The 13,409-nt window shown below is 40.7% G+C and overlaps 1 protein-coding gene across 1 annotated transcript in view; it reads left to right on the top strand.

The window, feature by feature from the left end:
- Positions 1 to 28: 28 nt before the first annotated feature.
- The window catches only part of shprh (SNF2 histone linker PHD RING helicase), a 112,575-nt gene continuing 99,194 nt past the window's right edge, over positions 29 to 13,409 (top strand). The window contains exons 1-3 of the mRNA XM_060852229.1: positions 29 to 111; positions 2,989 to 3,178; positions 10,576 to 11,207. Of these exons, the coding sequence (XP_060708212.1) occupies positions 10,602 to 11,207 (606 nt within the window). The 5' untranslated portion in view covers positions 29 to 111; positions 2,989 to 3,178; positions 10,576 to 10,601. The remainder of the gene's footprint in view (positions 112 to 2,988; positions 3,179 to 10,575; positions 11,208 to 13,409) is intronic.

The raw sequence follows: 13,409 nt of genomic DNA, 5'->3' as shown, positions 1-13,409 counted from the left end.
CCGGGTTAACATCGACAACATCCGGGCGAGCCGACCAGACCTTCCGGCACAGTGTATTGTTTCTGAGCCGCTCCTTGTTTATTTGGAAACTTCAGCCTTTGAGACTTGATGGTGAGTAACATGGATTATCCGCATTAGAGTGATTATAAAATACACGATTGGTATCGGGGAGCGGGTCTGTCCGAGCTCCAAGGTGTGGGCTGTACTTGGCAGGTGTGAGATATCAAACTGAGGCCTCGTCTCTTTTTTTGTACAAGATACTACTGCTCTGTTGGACAAACAGCAGGGGAGTTCGCCCCGGCTTTCGGACCGATATTTGTTCGTTAATCAACGTCACGAAGAAAAGCTGACCGTCTGTCCGTAATGGCATTGCTTATGAGACATTGGTGTGCAGCAATAAACAGCGGGAAACCTTTTCTGTACAATTACTTTATAGTTTGCTAGGGAGTATAGTACATATATTATATATCTTTGTTTCAGCAAAGGTCATATTTGTTTTTTTGTGCCTAGCACATGTAATGCGTTATTCATTTAAAATTGAGTGGTCCCTTTAATTAACCTCAATGCAAATTGTGTTGGATTTAAATTGATCAAAGGTATTTCCAGAGTTCCACTAAGTGCAGTATCCGTTATGTTTAGTGATTTGTCTCCGTAATAAAGTTGAACATCTATCCAGGCTATACTGAGGGATTGGGTCACTGTTGAGGGTACAGTCTGAGCCAACATTAATCTACAAGCAATTTTAATTTTGGTATTTAATTATTCTGTTGTTTGGGATCTTGATATATAGAGATTGTCTGCTTTGTTTACTTATAAAATAGTCATTGCACATTGTGCTTTTACTTGGTTTATAAAATACTCTGACACGTAATTTTAAATTAGCAAATGCATGGTTTTGGATTTCTCCCTCCCTTTCTTCTTAAGTAATTTACAAATTCCCAAATCCAAGCACAATATTATCAAATCTAAAAAAAATGCTGGGAAATGATGACTAACTGTCTGCAATTTTCTAGTCTGTTTATTTGACACAATTTACCAGCTGATTTCTTTCATTCAAGCACAATTCCAATGTTAGTTCATCCAAATATTTTGCAGTAGGTATGTAATTCTAGGTTAATTAATTGCTTTCTCTATTTGATTTGTTCTGTGTATTAATTTGTTTTTCTAATTAGGGGATCCACTGCAGTTCAGTAAATAGTTCCTTAGAAATAATTGCACTATTAAATGCCTAATCTAACCCCTGGATGACTGCAGTTGTGGATTTGTTCGCCAAGCCGGTGTGTTTTTCTGCAAATGTTTTGTCGCCTTGCTAGGTGACATCGTCAGTACACCTTTGATAAGGTGTTGGTGGTCTGTCTTGCCTGGTATTTATGTCTCTGTTGATATTTCCAGTTCTGTATCTGAGTGGCTTGTATACGGGCGCCAGTTCAATGTGTCTATTGATTGAGCTTTGGTTGTAATGCCAAGCTTCAAGGAAGTCTCTAGTGTATCTCTGTTTTGCCTGTGCTAGGATGGTTATGTTGTCCCAGTTGAATCTGTGACCTTTATCTGTGTGGTTGAAAGTGAGAGAGTACTGGTCGTGTTTGGCAGCAGCAAGCTGTTGTTCGTGCACTTGTATGGTCAGTTTTCCTCCTGTTATTATGACTACTCAGATGCCTGGGAATCTTAGTAGCTTACAAACCAGTTAACCCCTTGCAATAGTTCCTCACAGAGGTTAAAGACCTGACATCCACATATAGCAGGATGAACATTACCTACAAGATACCCTGCAAAGACTGTGAAAAACACTACATAGGACAAACAGGAAGAAAATTGACCATATGAGTGTACGAATATCAACTTGCCACTGCCAGTACACTGTCATTTTCTACCACACAGACAATGGGGAGAACAAATTCAACTAAGGTAATGTAACCATCCTAGCACAGGCAGACAGAGATATGCCAGAGAATTCTTTGAAACTTGGCGCTTCAACCGGAACTCACTCAATAGACACGTTGAACTGGACTTCATATACAAACCACTCAGATACAGAACCGGAAGTATCAACAAACAAAGACATATAAATACCAGACTGGATAGACCCCCAACATCTTATTAAAAATGCACTGATGGTGTCACCTAGTGAGGTGACGCAACATTTGCAGAGAAACATACCAGCTCAGTGAACAAATCCATGACTGCTTCCACAACCTGAGCTACAAATCTTCTCAAGAATTCGGAATGACTATTTACCTGATTTGCAACTTCCCTCTCAGATTCCTCGCTACACCTCCCTCAGATTGCAATAACACAGACCCTGATCTGACATTCCACTCTATCCTCAGCACACTCCTGTACTCAAAGCTGCCACCACCATACTGACCTGATACCCCTTAGCTTCAGGCTTGATAACTCCATCCTCCAATCAATCCAAACTACCACTTCCCTGACCCATTTGTGCTGTGACATTCTATCCAGTTGGTACTCTGCCCTCTCTCTTGGACCTGGCTCCCCATTTACTCACGGTGGTCCGTAGCTCTCTGTTACCTTACCCTGCCTTGTCACCCTAATTTCACACCTATGTACTTACCCTTTCATAGGGTATTTTTAGAAGAAGCTGTCTGCAATGATGGACCTTTAAATTGCAGAATACAGCAGCTGACTGCTGTAAAGGAGTCATAGTTTGCTTTCATCTGACTGCCTGCATGATAAGTGACCTGTCAGAATGAAAATACGACCCCTTGTTTCTGCAGGAGCCGTAGTCAGAGTTTCCTGTCAGAAATAGAGTTTTATGTTCTTTTAAAAAGAAGGCGCAAGACTTCTTCTGCTCCTCAGAAAATCTGGCCAAATTATGTTGGAGAGTCTGCAGGGTCCCTTTGTGCAACTTCAACACATGGTTCAGAAATAATTATCTGGTCATTGTTTCTAATCTAAAATTGTGATTTTAAAAAAAAAGCTTTCAAAAATCTTGCATTTGAATTTAACATAATGCTTTCTTTTCTGCAGCTTTAACTTTTAACAGAAGAAAGATGGTGCCATCTGAATGCATTTGGTGGTCTTGGTTTTCCCATCAATATAATTCTTTCATGGCAATTGACAGACCGTACCTCTTCCCACCATGTGACAGGACATCTGAATTGCTTTGATTTTTTTCAACTAATTTTCAGAAAGCTGAAGAACAAGTCTATTTGTTTAGGTATGTTGGAACTATTGAAGCTGTATTGTTACTTACTCAACTTTTTAAATTGTAAGAGAGAGAAAATTTAAGTTTAGGATTGTTTAATCTTTAAAAATACTTGAGATTAAAAAGGTTTTTGATTCAAGTGATATTTTGAGCATTCAATCCTTCTTGATATCTTATCTATGTTGTTCAATTGAAATGTTTGGTTCAATGTTTAGTTTTTAAAGCAAGAGTGAATTTTGAATGAGCAGGATGATGAAATGCTCAGGACTATCCCAGCAGGCAATAGTGGTTCTGCTTTCCAAAATGTGCATTGGTATCCCATGTGCATTTGTGGTGGTCCCTAATTATTCATTGTATTTCTGAGTAACACAATAGAATCATATATCCAAGGTTGCTGATGACAAAAAATTATAGAATGTTAGACAGGTGAATAAAATTAGAGTTGTTGATAATGAGACAGTGGCAGAGGTTTTTTTTAACTCATTTATGGAAAGTTAGTGTCACTTGTGAGGTCAGAAATTATTTCTGTCCCAAATTGTTCTTGAAAAGGTGATAATGAATCACTTTCTTGAGCCAAAGCAGTTCACTTGGTTTAGGTGGACATGTATTGCCGTTAAGGAGGGACAATCTTGACCAAAAGAAACAGAAGGAACAGTGATATATTTCCAAGTCAGGATGATGTGCTGCTTAGAGGGGACCTTCCGCCTGCGCCCTTGTATAGTGGTCATGGGTTTGGAAGTGCTGTCTAAGGAGACATGATGAATATCTGCAATACATCTTGTAGAGTCAGAGATGTACAGCACGGAAACAGATCCTTCGTTCCGACCTGTCCATGCTGACCAGATATCCCAACCCAATCTAGTCCCACCTGCCAGCACCCGGCCCATATCCCTCCCAAACCCTTCCTATTCATATACCCATCCAAATGCCTTTGAAATGTTGCAATTGTCCCAGCCTCCACCACTTCCTCTGGCAGCTAATCTCCTTAGGTCTTTTTTATATCTTTCGCCTCTCACCCTAAACCTATGCCCTCTCGTTCTGGACTCCCCAACTCCATGGAAAAGACTTTGTCTATTTATCCTATCCATGGCCCTCATGATTTTGTAAACCTCTATAAGGTCACCCCTCAACCTCCGCTCCAGGGAAAACAGCCCCAGCCTATTCAACCTCTCCCTATAGCTCATATCCTCCAACCCTGGCAACATCCTTGTAAATCTTTTCTGAACCCTTTCACGTTTCACATCTTTGTGATAGGAAGGAGACCAGAATTGCATGCAATATTCCAACAGTGGCCTAACCAATATCCCGTACAGCCACAACATGACCTCCCAACTCCTGTACTCAGTACTCTGACCGATAAAGGAAAGCATACCAGACGCCGCCTTCACTATCCTATCTACCTGCGACTCCATTTTAAGGATCTGTGAACCTGCACTCCAAGGTCTCTTTGTTCAGCAACACTCCCTAGGACCTTACCATTAAGTGTATGAGTCCTGCTAAGATTTGCTTTCCCAAAATGCAGCACCTGGCATTTATCTGAATTAAACTCCATCTTCCACTTCTCAGCCCATTGGCCCATCTGGTCAAGATCCTGTTATATTCTGAGGTAGCCTTTTTCGCTGACCACTACACCTCCAATTTTGTCAATGATACAAACTGCTACTATCGAGCATTGGTGGTGGAGGGAGTGAAAGCTTGTTGGTGTGGTATTAAGTGGGCTGCTATCTTCTGAATGGTATCAAGCATCTTGAATGTTAAAGGAGGTACGTTCATCCAGGTAGGTGGGAAGTATTCTATTACACCCCTGACTTGAGCCTTGTGATGGTGGACATGTTTTTGGGGAGTCAGGAGGTGAGTTATTCACTGCAGGAGTCTTATCTATAAACCTGTATTTCTTGGCAGTGTATTCAAATGGCTAGTCCACTTCAGTTTGTGGTCAATGGTAACCTTAGATGTTGATAGTGGAAGAATTCAGGGATGGTAAAGAATGTTAAAAAGGTGATTGTTAAATTCTCTCTTATTGGAGATGATCATTACTTGGCTTTTGTGTGACACAAATGTTATTTACTACTTATCACCCTAAATCTGGATATTGCCCATATTTTACTGCATTTGGACATACAGCTTCAGATCTGAGGAGTTGTGAATGATGCTGAACATTGTACAATCATCAATGAACATTCCAACTTCTGACTTATATGATGGAAAGAAAATAATTGATGAAGCAGCTGAAGATAGTTGGGCACAGGACACTTCCCTCAGGATTTGGGGCTCTTGTAATGTCCCTACCCCTGTAATAAGAGTCCCAAAATCAACATCACCCCAAGCAATCCTGCAGAGATGTTATGAAGCTGAGGTGACTGACTGCCAACAGCTGCAACCTTTGTGTCAAGTGTGACTCCAAACAGCGAAGAGTTTTCCCTGGATTGCCATTGACTCCAGTAATGTTGTGGTCCTTTGATACCATGCTCTGTCAAAGCAGACTTGATGTCAATGGCTGTCATTCTCCCCTCACCTCTGGAATTCTGCTCTTTTTCTGTCCGAGTTTGAACTAAGGCAATAGTGACATCAGTGGCTGACTGACCCTGGCAGAACCCAAACTGAGTGTCACCAAATGGGTTATTGCCAAGCAAGTGCTGCTGGATAGCGCTATTGATGGCACCTTCCATCACTTTTTAACTATGATTGAGAGTAGATGCATTGAGTGTATTCGGCTGGGTTGAAATTTTGTGGACAAGACATACCTGTGGAACTTTCCACACTGTCAGGTAGATGTCAATGTTGTAGCTTTACTGGAACAGATTGGCAGGGAGCACAGCCAGTCCTAGAACACACATCTTCGGTATGGTTGCTGAAGTGTTATCAGGACTTAATAGCCTTTTGCAGTATACTGTGCCTTCAACTGTTTCTTGATGCCACATGGAGTGAATCTGGTTGGCTGAAAACTGGCATCTGTCAAAGTGGTGACCTTTTTAAGGAGCCTGCGATGGATCAACCAGTCAGCATCTCTGGCTGAAGACTGTTGTGGTTATTATAAGTGGGCTGGCTTGCTAGGCCATTTCATAGGACAGTTAAGAGTGAACCACATTGCTGTAGATTAGACCACGTAGGGATAGTAGTTAATTCCCTAAATCCCCAGAAGAGCTTTCTGTGCTGCAAATTCTGTGACAATTGACGATGACTTCATAGTCATCATCATTAGACTTATAATTGCAGATTTTATTATTTAGTTCAAATTCCACCATCTGCTGTCGTGGAATTTGATGCCTACTTCGCAGAGCACTGTCTCGTCTCTGAATTACTAGTGCAGCTCCAATATAAATATACCATTAACTCCCCCTAATGTGATAAAGTGCAAGACTATCCATGAAAGGATCACTGTGAGTATTATATTAACAATGAAAAGCTGGGAACAATTGAATTCAAAAGTTATTTAAGGGTCCATGTGTAATGACGGTTAAAATGTACCTGTAGTATTCAGGAATAATAAATTATCAGAAGATAACTGTAGAGTTTGAACATAAAGGCGATTTTGCTACAGCTTTCCAAAGCCCTGATCTAGACTACATCTAAGGACCGTACATCGTTCTAGACACTATGCCTCTACTCCTTGAAGAAAGTACATGCAGAATATTCACCAGAATAATATCTTGGCTTAAAGAACTAAATTATAATGGGGGAATTACATAAATTGACCTTGTACTCTCTTCGATATAGAAGGTTGTGATTGAGAGTTTTCGGGTTGAGAAAGCAATTGTTGGGATAAAGAGGAAAATCTTTCGGTGTGGGAAGCCCAGGATGAGAGGATTTGATCATAAAATCACAGTCCATTCAGAACTGAAATTAGGAAACATTTATTTGTGCAAAGGGTGGTAGACTCTTCCATAACAATCAGTGTTAGTTCACTTGATGATTTTAAGTCTGAAATCCAAGGATTTTTGTTCGCCAAGGATATGAAGGATTATGGACCAAAGTGGGTGGATGGAATTAAGATACAGATTAACCAACTTCACATTGACCAAGTCAAAAGTGTAACACTAATCCATTTAGGAAGAACTAAGATGAGGACAGAGGAATGGAAGGATCTGCTGATGAGGTTATCTGAAGATTGATGACAGGGGGCTCGTGTGAAGTATAAAATTTGTCCTGGATTGTTGGGCCAAATAGCTTGTTTCTCTGCTCTACATTTCATAAAATTTGCTCAAAAATGTTACTGTTGATCTGGATCTGTTCTTTCTCTGACAATAATGATGTGTTCTGTTTCTCATCTGTTTGTTTCCAAGAGATATGTATGTGTGTGTGTATATATATTTTCATTTTTATTCATTTGTGGGTGTAGTTAGCAGGCCAGCATTTATTGCTTATCCCTAATTGCCCTTGAAAAGATGGTGGTAACTGCCTTCTTGAACTGCTACAGTCCACCTGCTGTGGGTTGACCCACAATGCCATGAAGGGAGGCAATCCCAGGATTTTGACCCAGCAATAGTGAAGGAACGGTGATATATTTCTAAGTCAAAATGGAGAAGGACATGGAGGGTAACTTGAAGGTGTTGGTATCTCCATATATCTGCTGCTCTTTTCCTTCTGGATGGAAGTGGTCATGGGTTTGGAAGGTGCTGCATGAGAATCATTGATGAACTTCTGCAATGCGTCTTGTCGATAGTACACACTGCTGCTACAGAGTGATGGTGGTGGAGAGAGTGGATCCTGCTGTGTCTTGGATGGTGTCAAGTTTCTTGTTGGGGCTGCACTCATCTAGTCAAATGGGGAGTATTCCATCATACCCCTGACTTGTGCCTTATTGATGGTGGACAGGCTTTGTGAAGTCAGAAGGTGTGTTACTTGCCGCAGTATTCTGAGCTTCAGTCTTACTCTTGTAGCTACTATGTTTGTGGTGAGTCCTGTTGAGTTTTTGGTCAATGATAACCCCCAGGATGTTGACAGTTGGGGATTTAGTGATAACACCATTGAATGCCAAGGGGCAGTGATTAGATTCTCTCTTATTGATGATGTTGTAGCCCAGCATTGGTGCAGCCTGAATGTTACTTACTGCTTGTCAGCCCAAGTTTGGATATTGTCTAGAACTTGTTGCATTTGGATATGAACTCCTTCAGTATCTGAGGAGGCACAAATGGTGCTATGTAGCTTTTTGTTTAATTTCCAGCTAAATGTTTGTGAATTAATTAAGTTTTGCAAAAGGCTGCAACCTGACCTAAATCATTTTATCTAAGACATGGTTTAAATATGTACATTTGGCAGTAAGAAATTAATAGGCAAATGCATGGCAGATGAAGTATAATGTGGATAAAGGTGTGGTCAAAAACAGAAAGGCAGAGTGTGGAGCCGCAGAAAACGGGGGAGTATTTTGCATCAGTATTTACTGTGGAAAAGGACATGGAAGATTTAGAATGTAGGGAAATAGATGATGACATCTTGAAAAATGTCTGTATTGCAGAGGAGGAAGTGCTGGATGTCTTGAAACGCATAAAGGTGGATAAATCCCCAGGACCTGACCAGGTATACCCTAGAACTCTGTGGGAAGCTAGGGAAGTGATTGCTGGGCCTCTTACTGAGATATCTGTATCATCGATAGTCACCAGGTGAGGTGCTGGAAGACTGGAGGTTAGCTAACGTGGTGCCACTGTTTATGTAGGGTGGTAAGGACAAGCCAGGAACTATAGACCAGTGAGCCTGACATCGGTGGTGGTCAGGTTGTTGGAGGGAATCCTGAGGGACAGGATGTACATGTATTTGGAAAGGCAAGGACTGATTCGGGATAGTCAACATGGCTTTGTGCAAGGGAAATCATGTCTCACAAACTTGATTGAGTTTTTTGAAGAAGTAACAAAGAGGATTGATGAGGGCAGAGCGATAGATCTATATGGACTTCAGTAAGGCATTCGACAAGGTTCCCCATGGTAGACTGATTAGCAAAATTAGATCTCATGGAATATGGGGAGAACTAGCCATTTGGATACAGAACTGGCTCAAAGGTAGAAGACGCAGGGTGGTGGTGGAGGGTTGCTTTTCAGACTGAGGCCTGTGACCAGTGGAGTGCCACAAGGATCAGTGTTGTGTCCTCTACTTTTCGTCATTTATATAAATGATTTGGATGCGAGCATAAGAAGTATAGTTTGTAAGTTTGCAGATAACACCAAAATTGGAGGTATAGTGGCCAGTGAAGATGGTTATCTCAGATTACAACAGGGTCTTGATCAGATAGGTCAATGGGCTGAGGAGTGGCAGGTGGAGTTTAATTTAGATAAATGTGAGGTGCTGCATTTTGAGAAAGCAAATCTTAACAGGACTTATGCACTTAATGGTAAAATGCTGAACAAAGAGGCCTTGGAGTGCAGGTTCATAGCTCCTTGAAAGTAGAGTCGCAGATAGATGGGATAGCGAAGAAAGCATTTGGTATGCTTTCCTTTACTGGTCAGAGTATTGAGTACAGGAGTTGGGAGGTCATGTTGCAGCTGTACAGGACATTGGTTAGGCTATTGTTGGAATATTGCGTGCAATTCTGGTCTCCTTCCTATCGGAAAGATGTTGTGAAACTTGAAAGGGTTCAGAAAGGATTTACAAGGATGTTGCCGGATTGGAGGATCTGAGCTACAGGGAGAGGCTGAACAGGCTGGGGCTGTTTTCCCTGGAGCGTCGGAGGCTGAGGGGTGACCTTATAGAGGTTTACAAAATTATGAGAGGTATGGATATGGTAAATAGGCAAAGTCTTTTCCCTGGGGTGGACAAGTCCAGAACTAGAGGGCATAGGTTTACAGTGAGAGGGGAAGATTATAAAAAAGACCTAAGGGGCAACGTTTTTCATGCAGAGGGTAGTATGTGTATGGAATGAGCTGTCAGAGGAAATGGTCGAGGCTGGCATAATTGCAACACTTAAAAAGCATCTGGATGGGTATATGAATAAGAAGGGTTTGGAGGGATATGGGCCGGTGCTGGCAAGTGGGACTAGATTGGGTTGGGATAACTAGTCGGCATGGAGTGTTTGCACCGAAGGGTCTGTTTCCATGCTGCACATCTTTGACTCTCAATTGGGAATGAGGAGGTCCGGAGAGACCTGGGGGGACAGCAGTGAAATCAGGAAATACCTCTTTAAAAAAAGAGTGTTGATAAATTGGAAATCTCTCCTCTATCATCCCAAGGTAAAAGCAGTTGAATCTGAAAGTCAGTTGAAAATTTCAAAATTGAAAAGATACATGAGTGGGGGTATTGAGGGTTCCAGAATCTAGGTGGAATTGAGGTACAGTTCAATGCGATCTAGTTGACTAGCTAAGTAGCTGAGTGAACGGCTCTTACTTTGCATTCATAACTAAATATTCTGGGCAATACAAATGCTTCACGCAACCTTTTAATTGGGACAACTGTTCATGTTTTCGTTTCTTTCTTTGTTGCAGCTGTGAACTTGCAATAAGCTGGTACAATGAGCAATAGAAGGAAACGTACAGCCCCAGTGCGGGTTGATGAAGAAACAAAGAAAAAGCTAAGCTGGAATATGTGTGATGATTTGAAGGATCTCCATCCACTTGCTCTATCAGATGACAGCAATAATCCCTCAGTGATGAGCTCGAGTCTCCCAGGAGACACAGAGACAAACCTCTTCCTGCCTAGCAGTTTGAAACTGGACGAGCCATTTAATGTCTCTGTTGTGACTCAGGTTGAGGGTGGAGAAGGTCTTTTGCCATCAAGTACCACCACTCAGATCAGCCTTATTATCTCGTCAGGCCACTTGGGTGAAAAGTGGCGAGTACTGCTGGACGAGTTTACCCTCCAACTTCCACCAGGGCAAGCATTTCCGGAGGAACTGTGGTGTCTTAGCATCGGCTTGATGAAGACCAATACTGATGATGAGCTGCGAATCTCAGTCAACAGGAAATGTGATGATTCTGAGAGTGATGGCAATGAAGAATTCATGAGCTGTGTAAGAACTTCACTCAATTACAAGGTGCTGGAGGATATAACGTGGCTTCAGAAAAAGAATGTAATTGGATTGTTCCAAAACAAAATTGAAGACTGTCAAACACTGAAGGTATTTAAATATTTGATTAAAATGCTCTTTGTCTTGATCAACAGGTCTTCTTTCTAATTGGTTCAGTCTCTTCTCGCCCCTGGCCCCCCAGACCTTTCCTGTTTGCGGTTTTTCTGGTTTCATTACTTGCCAATCACCACTAAAGACTGTGGCAGGGATTTTTCAAAGAGGTGGAAGGAGAATTTTGTTATTCTTTACCTGATATATGATCTGTTCAATATCCTCACCATGCAATAATATCTGTCATGACCCTGATGAGAAAAGTTACTGATAGTCAAACCTCACTACTCCACGAGCCATATAAGTGACCAGTGGAATCACGAAAGTGGTTCATTTGCTAATTTTGACAATTATCTAAGATAAAAGAACTCTCACCAGATGACAGCAATAAATAAGAAAGCAAAATTTTTTATTGTTTAAAAAAACTTGCCTTTTTCGTAAGTCGTTGAAATAACTTATAAACTACTGCTATGCAAACTTAAACAATATCCTCTTTAAATGCAAGTGCTTGCACAACTATTCATAAATAGGAAAGACAAGACAGAAATGTCATGTGTAGAAAACATAGGCGTAAAGGAACTAATTATGTCTATCAAGAGTCGAGATCACAAGAGTGGAATAAGGTGATATTTTCACAGTTAGTTTGATTTTTGGCAATGGTATAATTTTATTACTCACCACAGAGCGATAATAAGTCCTCAATTCATTTGCTGGTCAACTTAACCTAGGTCTTTGCTCGAGTTAGTAGTTTTTGCTTTTGGAGTCTTTTTCCTTGCACAGGTGAGAAAGAGAGAGACCTGTATTCTACTTTGAATCTTCAAGTTGCAAAACATATCTTTTACAATCTCTACAACACAGCAGTGTTCAAACTTTGATTTTCTCCTAGTTTATATTCCAAAACAAAATTCCAAATTACATATTCAATCAGAAAATTAAAATGTGAAATTTATGGTGAACCACATTTAAAGCTCAAAAGTCATATGTTGATGAGAGACACTCTTGTTTTTCTTTGGATGCACAATCCAGTCAACTCACATTGAACTATTGCCACTTGTATTAAACCTGTTGGACTGTAACCTGGTGTCGTGTAACTTCTGACGTTGTCCACCCCAGTCCAACACTGACACCACCACATCATTATTACCACTGATAGCCAACTTTATTAAGAAAAAGTGTGAATGTCATTATTATAGGAGGCAATTAGAAAGGCATTATTTAAATGTACTAGTTCTGTCAAATATTTTAAGCAGTTCAAAAAGTATTGATTTCTAAATCTCTTATTGTTTTTGAATAAAATCAGATCTTTGAGTCACTTCATTCATCTTTTGACACATTCAAAAGTGATGTATGTTAAACCTTCTACAGAACCCATTATTTCTTCCATCATCCTCATCACCACTTACAACATCAGCTAACAGCTGGATGTTGTATGTCCCAGCAAATAAGTAACCATGTCCCTTTGGTGAAAGTAGGATTTCAAGGACTAAACCTATCCAGTGTGAAGAAGTATTACAGAGAAATCTGCAGATACTGTTGGAGCAATGTACAATGTTTACGTTGGCTTTATGAACAGTGCAGAGTTAGTGGTGTGTCTAATTTAACAATAAAATGTAGCCCTGCACACACAGCCATCCATGCCAGGTTTGAAATGCTTTTATTCTACAGCAAAGCTTTGCTGCTTTTGCTGTAATTCACAACAAATTAACAATCCTGTATTATCCCTTTGCTACTGACCTACATTTAGCTTCCACTCTGGCACCATCTTCACTTTCATATTTTTATCCTTGATTTCAAAATTCTCCATTTCCTTACCACTGCCTATCTCTACAAACTGTTCCAACTCCCTGATCTCTCTGCATTGTCTAATTCTAGTTTCTTGCATGTGTGCAGTTTTCATTGCTGCACCAGCCTTCAGCGTATAGGCCTTCCCTAAACACTCCACCTTTCCACAAAATCTATCTGTTGACTAAGCCTTTCTGTACCTGTCCTAATAGCTCTGAATGTGGCTATTAAAAGTTTATTTATAGTCGTAGAGATGTACAGCACAGAAACAGACCCTTTAGCCCCTCATTGTTCGTGCTCCTGTGTATTGTCTTATGATGTGTTACAACAGAAAGTACTAAGATCCGAGGAATAGACTAGTTGGCCCCTAGAGATCAATGCTAATGCTTGTCCATCAAGTGAACCTTGTCTCAAATTTGT

This window comes from Hemiscyllium ocellatum, chromosome 3 (assembly GCF_020745735.1).
Source record: "Hemiscyllium ocellatum isolate sHemOce1 chromosome 3, sHemOce1.pat.X.cur, whole genome shotgun sequence".
NCBI lineage: Eukaryota > Metazoa > Chordata > Chondrichthyes > Orectolobiformes > Hemiscylliidae > Hemiscyllium > Hemiscyllium ocellatum.
The sequence above is the reverse complement of the archived record's forward strand: the minus strand, read 5'-3'. Positions and strand labels throughout refer to the sequence as shown.